The sequence below is a fragment of the Cyrtonyx montezumae genome, unplaced genomic scaffold (genome assembly GCF_038088225.1).
Source record: "Cyrtonyx montezumae isolate F1298 unplaced genomic scaffold, pur_monq_1.0 scaffold_8, whole genome shotgun sequence".
Taxonomy (NCBI): Eukaryota; Metazoa; Chordata; class Aves; order Galliformes; family Odontophoridae; genus Cyrtonyx; species Cyrtonyx montezumae.
Genome location: NW_027072089.1, coordinates 45,860,774 through 45,873,600, shown reverse-complemented (window position 1 = coordinate 45,873,600; position 12,827 = coordinate 45,860,774). Strand labels below are relative to the sequence as shown.

The 12,827-nt window shown below is 40.5% G+C and overlaps 1 protein-coding gene across 4 annotated transcripts in view; it reads left to right on the top strand.

Annotated features, from left to right (window-relative positions):
* LPIN2 (lipin 2) overlaps window positions 1-5,758 on the top strand; it is a 36,664-nt gene extending 30,906 nt beyond the window's left edge. For 2 of the 4 annotated variants that reach the window (XM_065752859.1, XM_065752857.1), the window contains exons 15-20: window positions 136-284; window positions 653-739; window positions 2,365-2,517; window positions 3,347-3,461; window positions 4,068-4,171; window positions 4,509-5,381. In XM_065752859.1, the coding sequence (XP_065608931.1) occupies window positions 136-284; window positions 653-739; window positions 2,365-2,517; window positions 3,347-3,461; window positions 4,068-4,171; window positions 4,509-4,653 (753 nt within the window). In that variant the 3' untranslated portion in view covers window positions 4,654-5,381. Of the gene's footprint in view, window positions 1-135; window positions 285-652; window positions 740-2,364; window positions 2,518-3,346; window positions 3,462-4,067; window positions 4,172-4,508 lie in introns of all 4 variants that reach the window. The other 2 variants (XM_065752856.1, XM_065752858.1) reach the window with 2 other exon arrangements.
* The last annotated feature ends 7,069 nt before the right edge of the window (window positions 5,759-12,827 follow it).

The window sequence follows — 12,827 nt, the reverse complement described above, 5'->3', positions numbered from 1 at the left end:
GTCAAGAGCGTTACTGGGATTACTTTGCCAGATGAGGAAGAGCATACAAGCCTTTTTCTGTGAGCTTATTTATGGTTCTAAAAATTCTGTAGTGACACTAATTTGTATTTTCAATTATTTTCATTTATCCTAAAGGCAAAGTTGAAGCTCAGAGATGGCCCTAATGATGTTGTGTTTAGTATTACAACCCAGTATCAGGGGACATGCCGTTGTGCAGGAACAATATACCTCTGGAACTGGGATGACAAAATCATCATATCAGACATTGATGGAACGATAACCAAGTAAATATTGTTTTTCCTTTCTTTGTATTTGATGCGTTGTCTTGCTTTGTTGATGCTATCTTGCTTTTAAAAGTAAGGTAAAGTTGCCTGATTTAAAATGGCTATGAAGAACATTCATTAACAGGAGACTTTGGTTTTAATTTACACTTGTGTTTATAGCAAGCTAAAAAATGTCTTTAGCATTCTTGCATTATTCTTATGAATGTTTACCATGGCTCAGTGTGGAACAGGTACTAGTTCTCTTTCCAAGTGGCTGAGACCTTCTGCAGAGGTGTTTCTGTAAATACTCGTTGTAAACTATATTCATTAATAGTTGTCTTTAAAAAACTCACACGCTTAGTTTCAACTATCTCCTATTTTGCTTTTAGGTCTGATGCTTTAGGACAGATACTCCCTCAGCTTGGCAAGGACTGGACTCATCAGGGCATTGCGAAACTCTATCATTCCATAAATGAGTGAGTGTGTAATCTATGAAGCACCCAGACCCTTTCTGGAATTTAGGAATGAATGGGGAGGTAGTTGAATTGCTGTTAATAGTTTTGAATGCTAACTGATGTAACGTCATCACTTCTGTCATACACAAGCAAAGCCAGGTTTTTTCCTCAGATGTATACCTTCACTGGAATGGAAGCCACCAGTTCTGTGGTTCTCATATTTTTCATTCTGCATTTGAGTTTTTTAAAATCTCTGTAATGTTGTGACTGCAGGAGAGTAGTAATAGTAATGGCATCTCAAACAGTCACGCATGTGTTTGTTTCCAGCAACTCAGGTTAATCACAAAGCCTTTACAAACATGGCCCAGTGTGAATTCAAACCAAAACAGCATCCTCCTAATGTCCAGATATTTTTTGGTTTAGCATGCTTGCTACCAAGCTCAAGTGAGCTTTCCTTAAGATATGATTCCTTGTTCTGAAATAATCCTAATTAAAAATCACATGGGCACAAGGGTTGGTGGCCTGGATCAAGTTCTGTGTCACTCACTTTGTTGTGCTTCTGATATAAACTGGCACAGTGCAGCAAAACAGCATCTGCTTTCTCAATTGGTCAACTGTGCATGCTCACCTTGTAATCTGCAAGACCTGCAGCGGCAGCTTATGTGCCTAGAAGAGGGGAGGAGGGAAGATAGCTTTCTTGTTGCAGCAGTGGTGAGATGTATGCTTAGTTTAGAAATATTGTGAACTGCCCTTGTAAATGTACTGCTATTAGAGGTGTATAGCCTTGAATATTTATGACTAATAACTCTACATTGTTCCTTTTCATTTAGATTGCTTCCTTTATTTAACAATTAAAAAAAAAAAAAGAATAGAGATGCCAGAAATAATACTTGCTACTGAAGATCACAAGCTCACCTGTTAAACCATTAAATAATCCCCTTCAAATAATCAAATTCTGTGTTTGGTTTTTAGTTCAAAGCTTAGTATAAAGTTTCTTCCCCACCCCTCCCCCAAATCAGTTTGAGGCCTTGAAAATCCTTTGACTTTTGCTCTGTTACATAGAGCTGAATTTCATCTGCAGTGCCTTGCAGTCTATGGCAGAATACTTGAACTTTGTTTTGTGTTCAATGTGTAACAGAAAAGTAGTTTGGGAATTATTTGACAAATAGAATCTTTGAAAATCTGCATAGAAACTTGAGCCTTTTGTGTGTACTGTAATTGTCTAAGAGATGGCTTCAAAGTCTGCAGGAAAAAAGGAATGGGGCTGGAAAATACCAGCCAACAAGACAGGAGAGCTAGTATCCAATATTATGATGCAGATAAATAATGGTTAGCATCCCGGCTGAAAGGAACTGGAAGATACCAATGTGGCATACATCTGAGCGCAGTCTAGTCCATCTAGATACATAGTCTTACTATTACCATAGTGTTCTTTGCACTCCACAGTTTTGATGGAGACATGGTTTTAAACTGTTACATACTTTTCAGATACTGTATCATTGGAAGAGTGTTTTCCTAGATGTTTGTGCAGCTCTCCGCAGGTCCATACCTAACTTGTTGCCTCTGGACATAGTTGTAACAGGATATTTATGTTTACAAAGAATGTCTTCAACAGTGAATGAACTAAGTTGATATTTCTTTTCTAGAAATGGCTACAAGTTTCTGTACTGTTCTGCTCGTGCCATTGGAATGGCAGACATGACTAGAGGATATCTACACTGGGTGAATGACAAAGGAACGATTCTTCCCAGGGGACCTCTCATGTTGTCTCCCAGCAGTTTATTTTCTGCCTTTCATAGGTAAGCCTGTGGGATTTCATACATCTGTTTGCTCCCCATCTCAGAGAAAGAAGCAAGTTTAAAAGATTTCAGATGCTAATCATTATAGTTGCAACCAAACATTCTACTCTGTGCCAGGTTTGCCACTGGGACTTGGATGTCCCCCTAGTGATAAGCTATTTATCTGAATGTCACTTGGAGTATAGTTTTGTTTCTATGCATGTGTTAGATGTGGCTGTAGAACACAAAGTCACACAGCATCTTATTTTCTACTTTCTTCATTCCTCCAGTCTGTGACTGAGTACTGTTAGGTTCTGCTCTTCTTGGTACAGTTTTGTGATCTCGCAGTATTGGGAGTGTTCTGTACATGACTGCTTGCAGAAGAATATGTAATTTAGCTATGACTATTGCCCCATCCAATCTTATGAACCATCTGCCGTCTGCCTGTTCTTGATGAGAGTGGCTCACAATATAGAAGTTTTTTTGTTCATTTCTTAAAAATTAAAAACAAATTATGGCTAACAGTGACAGCCACGTTCACTGTAGGCACTTGGCAGGCCTCCTTCAGTTTTTGGCCCAGGTGCTCAGTTCCCAAACTGCATTCATAAGTTGTGAATTTCATTGCATTTACCTAGCCTAGGTATAGTTTATTCACCTATTTTTACTGTAGATGTTGGAAAATGATCTTTTATTATCTCTTGCATCATCCTTGGAAAATATTTTCCAATGTCTGTGTCTCCAGCCACAACAGAAACATGAATTAATGAGAACACAAACATCAGATAAATGGGTGGAGGATACCCACTATTTGCTCATGATTTAAAATTTGACTGTTCAAATTTTGTTCTAGGGAAGTGATAGAAAAGAAGCCTGAAAAGTTCAAAATCGAGTGTTTGAATGATATCAAGAATTTGTTTGCTCCCAGTAAACAACCTTTCTATGCTGCTTTTGGAAACAGGCCCAATGTAAGTCTGAGCCTTTCTGATTGAAGGGTTAAAATGCACAGAATACTTGGGAAGGAAAGGAAATATGTTTTTATTCTTGTGTCTGTTTAAGTTTGAATATGGCAGCTGCTTTCTGTTATTTCTCTGAGTTTGGTCGTGAAAGTCCACAGACAGATACCTTAAATAAAAGCTGCTATATAAACAAAATCTACTTTCAGGAAAAATGTTACACAGTTGTGTTAGAATTCTCAGGATGAACATCTTTCCGTGTTCTTTTTCAGCTTTTATGCGTGCGTTGTAACTAAGGGAATTTGATTTTCCTCAGTCTTGAATCTTCTCCTATTAGTACAATTCCTGTCCTTCCTCTGCAGCACAGCACTGTTGTAACGGAGTGAGGGAGAAGGGGTATTCCGAAGAGAAGTGGCATTGTGTGGTATAGATTTTGTGGTGCATATTTGTGGTCTGAGGCTTCAGAACAAGAGTGAAGGGATTGAGGGAGGAGAAATGTTTTCTTACGGGGGTTTGGTTTTTTGTTTCTTCCTTTTCAGGGGCAGTTCTACTGTATACTTTTCAGTGCATCACATAAGGAAATAACAAAGTATGTGCATTTGTTTGTGCTTTTTGCAGGATGTATATGCCTACATGCAAGTGGGAGTTCCAGACTGCAGAATATTTACTGTGAATCCAAAGGGTGAACTGATCCAAGAAAGGACCAAGGGAAACAAATCTTCGTAAGATCACTCTTATTATTTCACTACCTTCTGAGAAGGTACTTGGGAATGAGATTACAAAATAATCACAGTTGTGGCCACAATCATTCCTTATGATCTCATGTTACATGTGAGACAAATTTTTATTTGCCAGAGAATTTACAGCTTTGGTTACTTAAACTTCTCAAAAAGGGAAGTAAACTGGTAAAATAAAATTGAAAATTGCTTCTGAAGTAGTAGTACTTAGTTAGTACTTAGTTTTCTGGTCTAGACTTCTAAAGCTCTTTTGGCTGCATCTGAACAGTGACTAGACTGTTAAATAATGTTGGGTTTTTTGTGTGTTTTTTTCTTAATATAGGTATTACAGACTAAGTGAGCTTGTGGAGCATGTATTCCCATTGCTTAATAAAGAACAGAGTTCTGCATTTCCATGCCCAGAATTTAGCTCCTTTTGCTACTGGAGAGATCCTCTCCCTGACCTTAACATGGAAGACCTGGCCTGAAAAATACTTCTCACCTAGAAATGGAATTTCATGTTCAGCTACTCGACTTCAGTTTAAATGTGAAGAACTTTCTTAATGAAGTTGCTAATTTATATACTGGTACCATAAGTCTTACTAAAGAAATCACTTTAACTCCGTTGATGTAAGACGAAAATGCAAAGCTGCTGCTGTCCTATTTTTTGTGGGGTTTTGATTTTTTTTTTGGTCTGTTTCCTTATTGCCTGTCTTTATATAGCTGTTCTAAGGCACTTGAGATTGGTCTGTCATTGATGGCCATGGTACCCAAGTGCTTCATGGTAACTAAATGCTGAGTGACTTTGCATTTTCATCAGTCAGACCTTATTGTAAGCATTTTTGTATTAGTCTCAATAGTATATTTTCTAAAACAAAGCCAAAAAGTATACGGAAACTGCCAAATAGAATGTCAGACCTGTTAATAAAAACCACGGTCTAATGCTCCAGTGAGCAATTAGACCTTTTTGCAGAGGATCCAGAACCTAAGACAGTGTGCTGTTTCTCCACTAAAATACAAAAAACGTGTAGGCATTACTAGGCTGACAGTGTGAAGACACAAAACTCATCTTTAAATGTAAATATGCCTTTTGTCACATGTTTGATGCTTTTCTTGTACAGTTCATGCTCAAACTAACTCTGCTGCTTTTGTTTTTTTTTTTAATATGCAATGCTTAGACTACTTCATAAGCTTGTTAAAATGGAAGTTGTTGTCAGATGCTTGTATGGCTTTTGTTGCTTTCAGGCTGCACTATTTCATGTTAAATTTTCATCAAGAGAAATCTTGAACGTTTCTATAAGAGTTGGAGAGCTGCCATTTTGATTTCACTTTTTATCATGGAGGGGTGTGTGTGTGTGTGTGTATGCTATGTAGGCCAGTAAAAAGTATGTACAGATTATATTCAGGGATTGTTATACTAAAAATATATATATTTAATTTTTTAATTGTCTACTGCAGGTCTTTCCAGAACTCTGTATTACAGGTTTTCACAAGCTGGAAGGAACTGCAGCTCAGTAGTGAGATTCCAGGTATGAGAATGGTTAAATGCTGCAGAGCAGAATAAAACCTTATTTTTTTTTCCTTTTCTTTTTTTTGTTTGTTTTTGTTTTCCTTTTGGTTTATTCGTAAACATTGTGCTGGTCATTCCTCAGGTTGAGCTCAGAGCCTGAGAACTAACTGCATTCCAAGTCTAGTGTTTATCAGCTGTGAAAGCTGCTAATATTTCTCTTTCCAAAAGTACTTGAAAACAAGAGAAAAGTAGTTCTGCTTTTTAAGTTGGGTTAGTACATTTAACCTCCTTAGGGCAAGTCTGTGGTGAGAGTTCTATGCTTCTAGTCCTGAGGGCTTAATCCCTACAGCCATTTAAACTTCAGTCCCAAACTTTTCTGTGGGTACGGTCTTTTCTGATGCTTTTTAAGCAGTAAGTTCCTGAGGCTGTGCACCAAGGATCTGATCTGCCAGGCTCTGGAGCCAAGCTCTCCCCCTTACACAGCTCCTAGCAGCAAAGGAAGTGATATTCAGAAGGCACTTGTATGGCTGCTTGCTGCAGTGCCTCACCAGAGCTGTTCCTGAGAGAAACGTGGCCTGGGCAGGCCCTTCTGCTTCAGCTTACTGGGCCTGGGTGTAGAAGATCTGCAGAAGAGTGTGTTCAGGGAATTCCAGTGTGTGACTATGAAGCATGAGAAAAGAAAGGGATGGGGGGGGGGTGCCAGGAACAGCATGGAAGCTCTCTTTTAAAATGGGGTTATGAGGGTGGGAAAGAAATTACAGCTGTCTGTCACCGCGTGCCATGCATCTTAACTGACTTGAAGGGCATCCTTATACAGTGAAAACAATACATTCAGTGACTGTTTTGGCAAATCCTTGCTCCAGCCATCAATCTACTCAGTGTTGAAGTTGACTTCAGAGGATTCAACTACAAACATTATTCTATTTGCACTAGGTCAGAAGCTTGCAATTGTCATTCCATATATTTTCCTTTTTTTTTTTTTAACATTTACTCCCTAGATTTCTATAGAAATGTAGATTTTCATGATCACTAAGTGCTTTGAAAATCAACAGGATTTGAGCTTTTAAGTCACTTAAATACCTTAAGATACATAAGAATTCACATAATATTTTAAGTACGGGTCATAATAGTCTGTGTGAAGGTTCTGTTTTTCATGAAGGAGGTGAAGCTGCCTCTCCTAAAGCAGTCCTTTGTAGAAGTGAAAATCTTATGTACCATCCGTGACTTAATATTGGTGGCCTTGATGTTACATAGGTTTGGGGAAGGGGGAACACTTTGAGAAAAATGTTATTTATCTGCAGTGGGATTCCAAATAGTGCAGATTGTGAGCAAGGTTTGGCTGTACCTTTGTTCAGTTTTACTTTGGTTGATTTTTGTAATCAGTTGTAATTCTATTCATCTTCTTGGACTTGTGTAAAGAGAAGCTGTGGATTTTCAGGTGGGGACTTGGATGAGCAGTGAGAATAAATGTATCAGGCGTATTTCCAAAGGCACACGATTCAAGATGAGATGAATATGGATGTGGCTGTAGTGAGCTCCTCATTGTGCTGGCCTGTTATTTTGCAGTGTAGGGATATCCAAAAAGTTGCTTTTTCAGTCCCTGTAACAGCTGCTCTCTTTGTTTTTTTGTGATAAGTGTGTTTCTGGTACAAGTAAGCTTTGCATTTTGCTTTGTTTTCAATTTGACTCGTATGCAAAGCTTTGTTCAGCTTTTCCTAACCCTCCTTAGGTACAGAATATAAGTTACTGTACCTGCCTTTGTGTACCTAGTAGTTTGGAGTATTGGATGCTTTATTGACAAGGAAAGACACTTTGTTACACTGCAGGCTTGTACTGAGATATTACCATGAAGGGGAGAATATATAAAAAGCCTGCATTAGCCCATCCTTTTGTTACCTTAGTGAAGTGGCCTGAAATCACATTTGCAAACAAGTTGTGCTACACTTATTTAGAACTAGCGCAAGTGAGGTATTCTTTCTGTGAAAGAAGCACTTTCTAAGTGTGTGTGTCTGTCAGCACATAGCCATCCCTTATCCGCATCCTGTGAGGGCTGTGCTGCGGAAGATGCAGATCCGCTTAGCGTTGGAGCCACATCAAAAGCTGAGTCAGTGACACCTATCCAGGGGCACAGAAAGGAACGCTGCGATTCAGAACTTGCTAGTGACTTGGACATTGCCCATTTCTGTGACCATTTTAAGATCAGTCATTTCAGTGGTTCGCATTTCTGGATTAATTTATTTGCTGTTCAAAGCACGCTTGTCATTCAAAAGGTCGGACTTGACCTCTGACAGCGTCCAAATGCATGTGCAACATGGCTCGTGTATCCTCAGCTTCCTGCCCTTTTTTAGTTTTACTTTTCAACTGGAAAGGTTTTAACCCTTGTGTCATCTTAGCTATGGAACTTCTGGAGCAAACACTGAATCTGCTTATGGTAAAGACAGAAATAAAAAAGATCTCTTGTCAGTATGTCATACAAAAGTCTTCCAGAAAACACTGTCGTGTAAATAAGAGTCGTTTAAATGGCTGTAATGCGAACTCGTAATGAAATGTCAGAAATATATGATGGATTTGAGAAGCCTTTAAATGTCACTTTTGCCTGAAGTAGTTTTAGTTTCCAGAGCTGAATCCTGTTGAATAGAATGGAATTGTTTAGGATAATTATTATTTTTTTTTTACAGCATTAATTATTTCCAGATGGAAGTTACATTTTGGTTTGTTTTCAGGATAGGAAAACTCTCTCTAATAGTTTGTTTCATTTTTACGTTGGAGATGTGGAATATCTGATTATGGGAGCAGCCCAATCGCTGATGAGGTAATGTGTTTAGAACTGTCAGATCTGTGACCATACCAATAGTGGCTTTTGTTACAACTGGACTGTCTTGGGTGCAGTAACCCACACTTCAGTGCAATGCATATTGATGTTCAGAACAACGTTACCACAATAAACAAACTGAAACTCACTTTTTTCTTCAATTTGTACTTAGAAATTCTGCTTTTGGATTGCTGATTTAGTAGATGTTGACTTAGTAAATATTAATGCAATTTAAATTTTCGAGTTGCTCTGCTAAGGACGATGATACATTTGCTTTCCCTCACACTTGGTTTACTTTTAGAGTATTCATACTTTTAGAGTGTGTAACCAGACTCACATTGTCTGCCCCTATTTGCTTCTAACTGTAATGGAAGTAAACACTCACTATTAATTAACACTCGTTAGGAATCAGGTAACAGATGCACTGTAATTGTAGATACCTCTTGGGAACACGCAAGCTGCCTTGAAGGACACCCAGCAACTATGTAGTGTCAGCTCTTGTAAATCTGCCCTAATTTGGAGTTTTATCCTAATTCCATCTGAGCTAACTTTTTCCTTTCAAGGCGAACTGTTGTCTTCCAAGACGGCTGTTTAATTTGCTTGAGGTAATTATTGTGAGATCATCTTGAAAAGGGGATCTCAAGCTTTTGGTAGAAACTTAGCCTTCCCGGACTCTTGCTGTTATTGGCAAACGCAGCTAACTAGCAGTGTAACAGAAAATCCAACCGGTTCAATCACAATTAAATGTATGACAGATCTGCATCAAAGTGTAAATCACATTGTGCCTTTTGATCCTTCTGCAGCTGAAGTGTTAACCCTTGCGTTGCTGTTGCCAGCGGCAGAATTTCCAACTGTATTTGGGTTGCCCCGTGATTCATGCATGGAACCTTTCTCTTCTGGGTACTTCACAACACTACCCATCTTCCACACGTAAGTCTGGGGACAGTAACTGAAATAGGCAGAAAGCAGGGCAGCTAGGAAGTGTGTCAGCACAACTGTACAATCACAGTACCTGCACCAGTGCCTGACACTGAGCTGTTAAACACATACGTGCAAACTTGACTATGAAACTGGAACCTGAAGTTATAAAGGTGGTGGAGGAAAGAGCAAGAATCTCAGCGTATGGAGGCACTGTGTTCACTGAAAGCAAAGGAGCACTGACATCACAAAACAGGCAGGCTTTATTTGGACATGGCAGCAGTTGGTTTCTATTGAACAGTTTTCTTCCTGTTCCTGGGTGTCAGTTTCTGTACAGCTGTGTTTGTACGTATACATATGCACACAAAGCATATACACTCCAAGGAGCTGCTCTTTGCTGAAGAGAATATTTTTCTAATACAATCAAAATGCCAAAATGGATAAATGCCAAAACCTGCTTACGTGTGAATGTGTTCTAAGGTGTTCTTTGGAGTCTCCCTTGTACAAAAGATGAGCAGAGCTGTGGTTTTGCACCTTGTCTGAAGTCTGCAGGGTACATTGCAGGAGGGCTGGCTTGACTGCAAGTCTGCTTTGTGCTGAGAACACAGCCCCAGCTGGTCCCTGGTGCCAACAACCTGCACTCCACACTGATACCTGGGAGCAACCTGGAACCAAAGCGTAGCTGCTCGTCAAGGCTCGAGGAAGCCAACATTCAAAGTGACAGCATTTGTGGTTTTGGTGGAACACATTCATATCCACTCCCACTCTGTGCCATAAGGACTTACTTAGCAAATACAATGCTCCCGAATCATAGAATATCCCGAGTTGGAAGGGCCTCACTAGGATCATTGAGTCCAACTCCTCAGGAAGCCATTTGCTCCTGATACAAATGTCCAGCTGGCAGCTGAGGAGCCCTTTGTGTGCTCCCTGTGCCTCCAGGCCTTTTCAAGCTCGAGCAAGGGCTTGTGTGGACTTTGTTTCAAGTTGCCTTCCTGTGCCTTCTACTTACAGCTGCACTGCTTTGGCTGCTCATAGTGGTTCTGGAATGGCTGGTTATCCTCACCAGGACAGAGCAGTAGAACTGCACAGAACTGCTGCAAGTAACCCTGGGTACACTGAATGGCTGCAGGGTACAGAGTGTACCATGCTATAGAAAACCCTCATTGCTTCGAATGGTCAGTATAGTAACGTTTCCTAACAGCAAATGAAAATCATGAGGTAGTTTCATATGTTTTATATGTATGTTTTGTGGTGAAAAATTTGCCTTCTTGCTTTACTCCAAGCTTGCCTATGATTTCCTGCAAGCATTGATTTGTTTGTTTGGTTCTCTGCTGCCTGTCTGATGGGAACCAGGAGCGTGGGGTACAACAGATAGATAGTTTTACAAGCTTGACTTGCCGAAGAATCGTGCTTTAATGAATGTTTTAACCAAGTTCTGACTAAAGCAGCCACTCTGAGCCTCCCCTCCTATGTCACAGCATCTTAACCTTCCCAGCTGGGCAGATATTACACTCTGAAAGCTCCAAGAACTGAGCTACTTGCCCTGATTACAGCAATTACTGAGACAGTGATAATTAAGGTTCATTTTCCTCAAGCAAAGCAGGAATGTAAGGCAGGTTCCTCAAAGTTCATAGCTTTAGCCACCACCAGAGATGGTGAATGGGATGTTATCCCTAAGAGTGCTATACATCTTCTCAACATCTCCCTCTGAGAACCACTCCTGCTGCTATAAGAGTTTAGAAAATGCTTTATATCTCAGCTACAAGGAGAAGATTCCCAGCACAACACAGCCCTGTGCCACAAGGGCACTGCACTCATGAGGATGTTTGTGCTGGAGGCAGAAGTCCATAATCAGATGATGAAACCTATGCAACTCCAGCACTGAACTTTCACCACTGATTCTTAAAAATACGCCTTAGAAAAAGAAGAGGTGGTGGTTGCCAGCTGGGACTCCCCAGGCACTCAGCTCACTTTGTTTGTTTCCATGAGTCATATTTAGAACAGGCACCAAAATGCAACAATACTGAGTCACACAGAGAAGGCAGCCAACTTCTTAGAGCACACAGCTTTCTTGAGGAGAGCAGAAAATATCCTAAAAGGAAAAAACGCCTCTATGGCTTTCCTACGTAATGAGAAATCGGTTCAGAATATGGTTAACAGCTTTCAAAAAGACAAAAAAAAGAAGTCTTTCCAGTCTGCCTCTTCAATTCTGAGACCTAGAAGGGGCGGGAGGGCAGCAGACTGTTGATTTAGGACAGCAGGAAAGATGCTCATGAAGGTGTGTGCAGTTGCTAGCTGCATGCTAATGGCTCCAGCACACATCAGGACAAACTCGGGGAAGGGAGAGGGGCTGGCTCCCTTTCCCAGGCTGCCAAGTGCACCGTGTGCCTTTGGCTGCTGCCCACAGCCTTCCTGCTACAGAACACACACAACCCTACCTCCTGCTTAGCAGCAACACCCCGACTGCTGAAAATCAGGTGCCAGGAGACCTTCCTCATCCACATGCTTTAAAAATCTGCTGGCCGTTTCCTTCCTGTGCTCCTTCCTATCTGCAAAGGCACTGACGCAGAGCTCCTGTGGGGATGGAGCTTTTTCTGTCTGCTTTTCCCAAAGGCAGCTCAACTTCCAGGATGTGATCATTTGTTGTGGGACAGCCTCATCCCATCGCCTGGAAACCAGAGTTAGTGGGGACCGTCTATTCCAAAACTATGCAACAAAGGCAAGAGTTCATCCGATCTCCTCAGATAGGAAAGGCTTCAGCTGAAGGCACTGTGCTGCTTACAGCACAGGGAGTTCTTCCTTCACATAAAGGAATGAACTGGTCTGCTAGGAACAGCCATCCTGGATTTGTAAGAAAGAAAATGTGCCACACAAACCTCTGTGATAAATACAACTCTATGCAACGTGAATAGGCTATGAAAAGACGATCCATTTATATGATAGACTGCAGCAAATCAAAGCACAGTTAGTTAGACTTTTTTTTTTCCCAGCCACTGAGAAGCTCAAATTGTTACCTCTAAAGAGACAAAACACCATTTTTGTCCCCTCCAATGAGAAGCGGCTGATGGGGGAAAGAAAGAACTGTAGCACTGAATGGTGCTTAAGCTAAGAGGAAAGTTGCTCCATCCATAGGAACAGATGCTGAATGCTAAAACAAAGCTCACCCAAAGCAGGAGGCTGCTACAACAAAGTCCCAGTACTCCTGGCACACTGTTTGTACATTGGACAGTACTGGCTAAAAAGTCTGTTTTCCCATATCATCTATTTTTCCTCTGGCCTATCTTTACAGTGCAATGAAGAAGAAAAATACCTTTGTAATGCAAATGCTGAAGGAGTTCCAAAAAACAGCACTGCCAAACTCATTTTAAAAAGTTTTCACCAGCCCAGTGAAGGGGCAGGGGATGTTCCTCCTCGCACAGTGC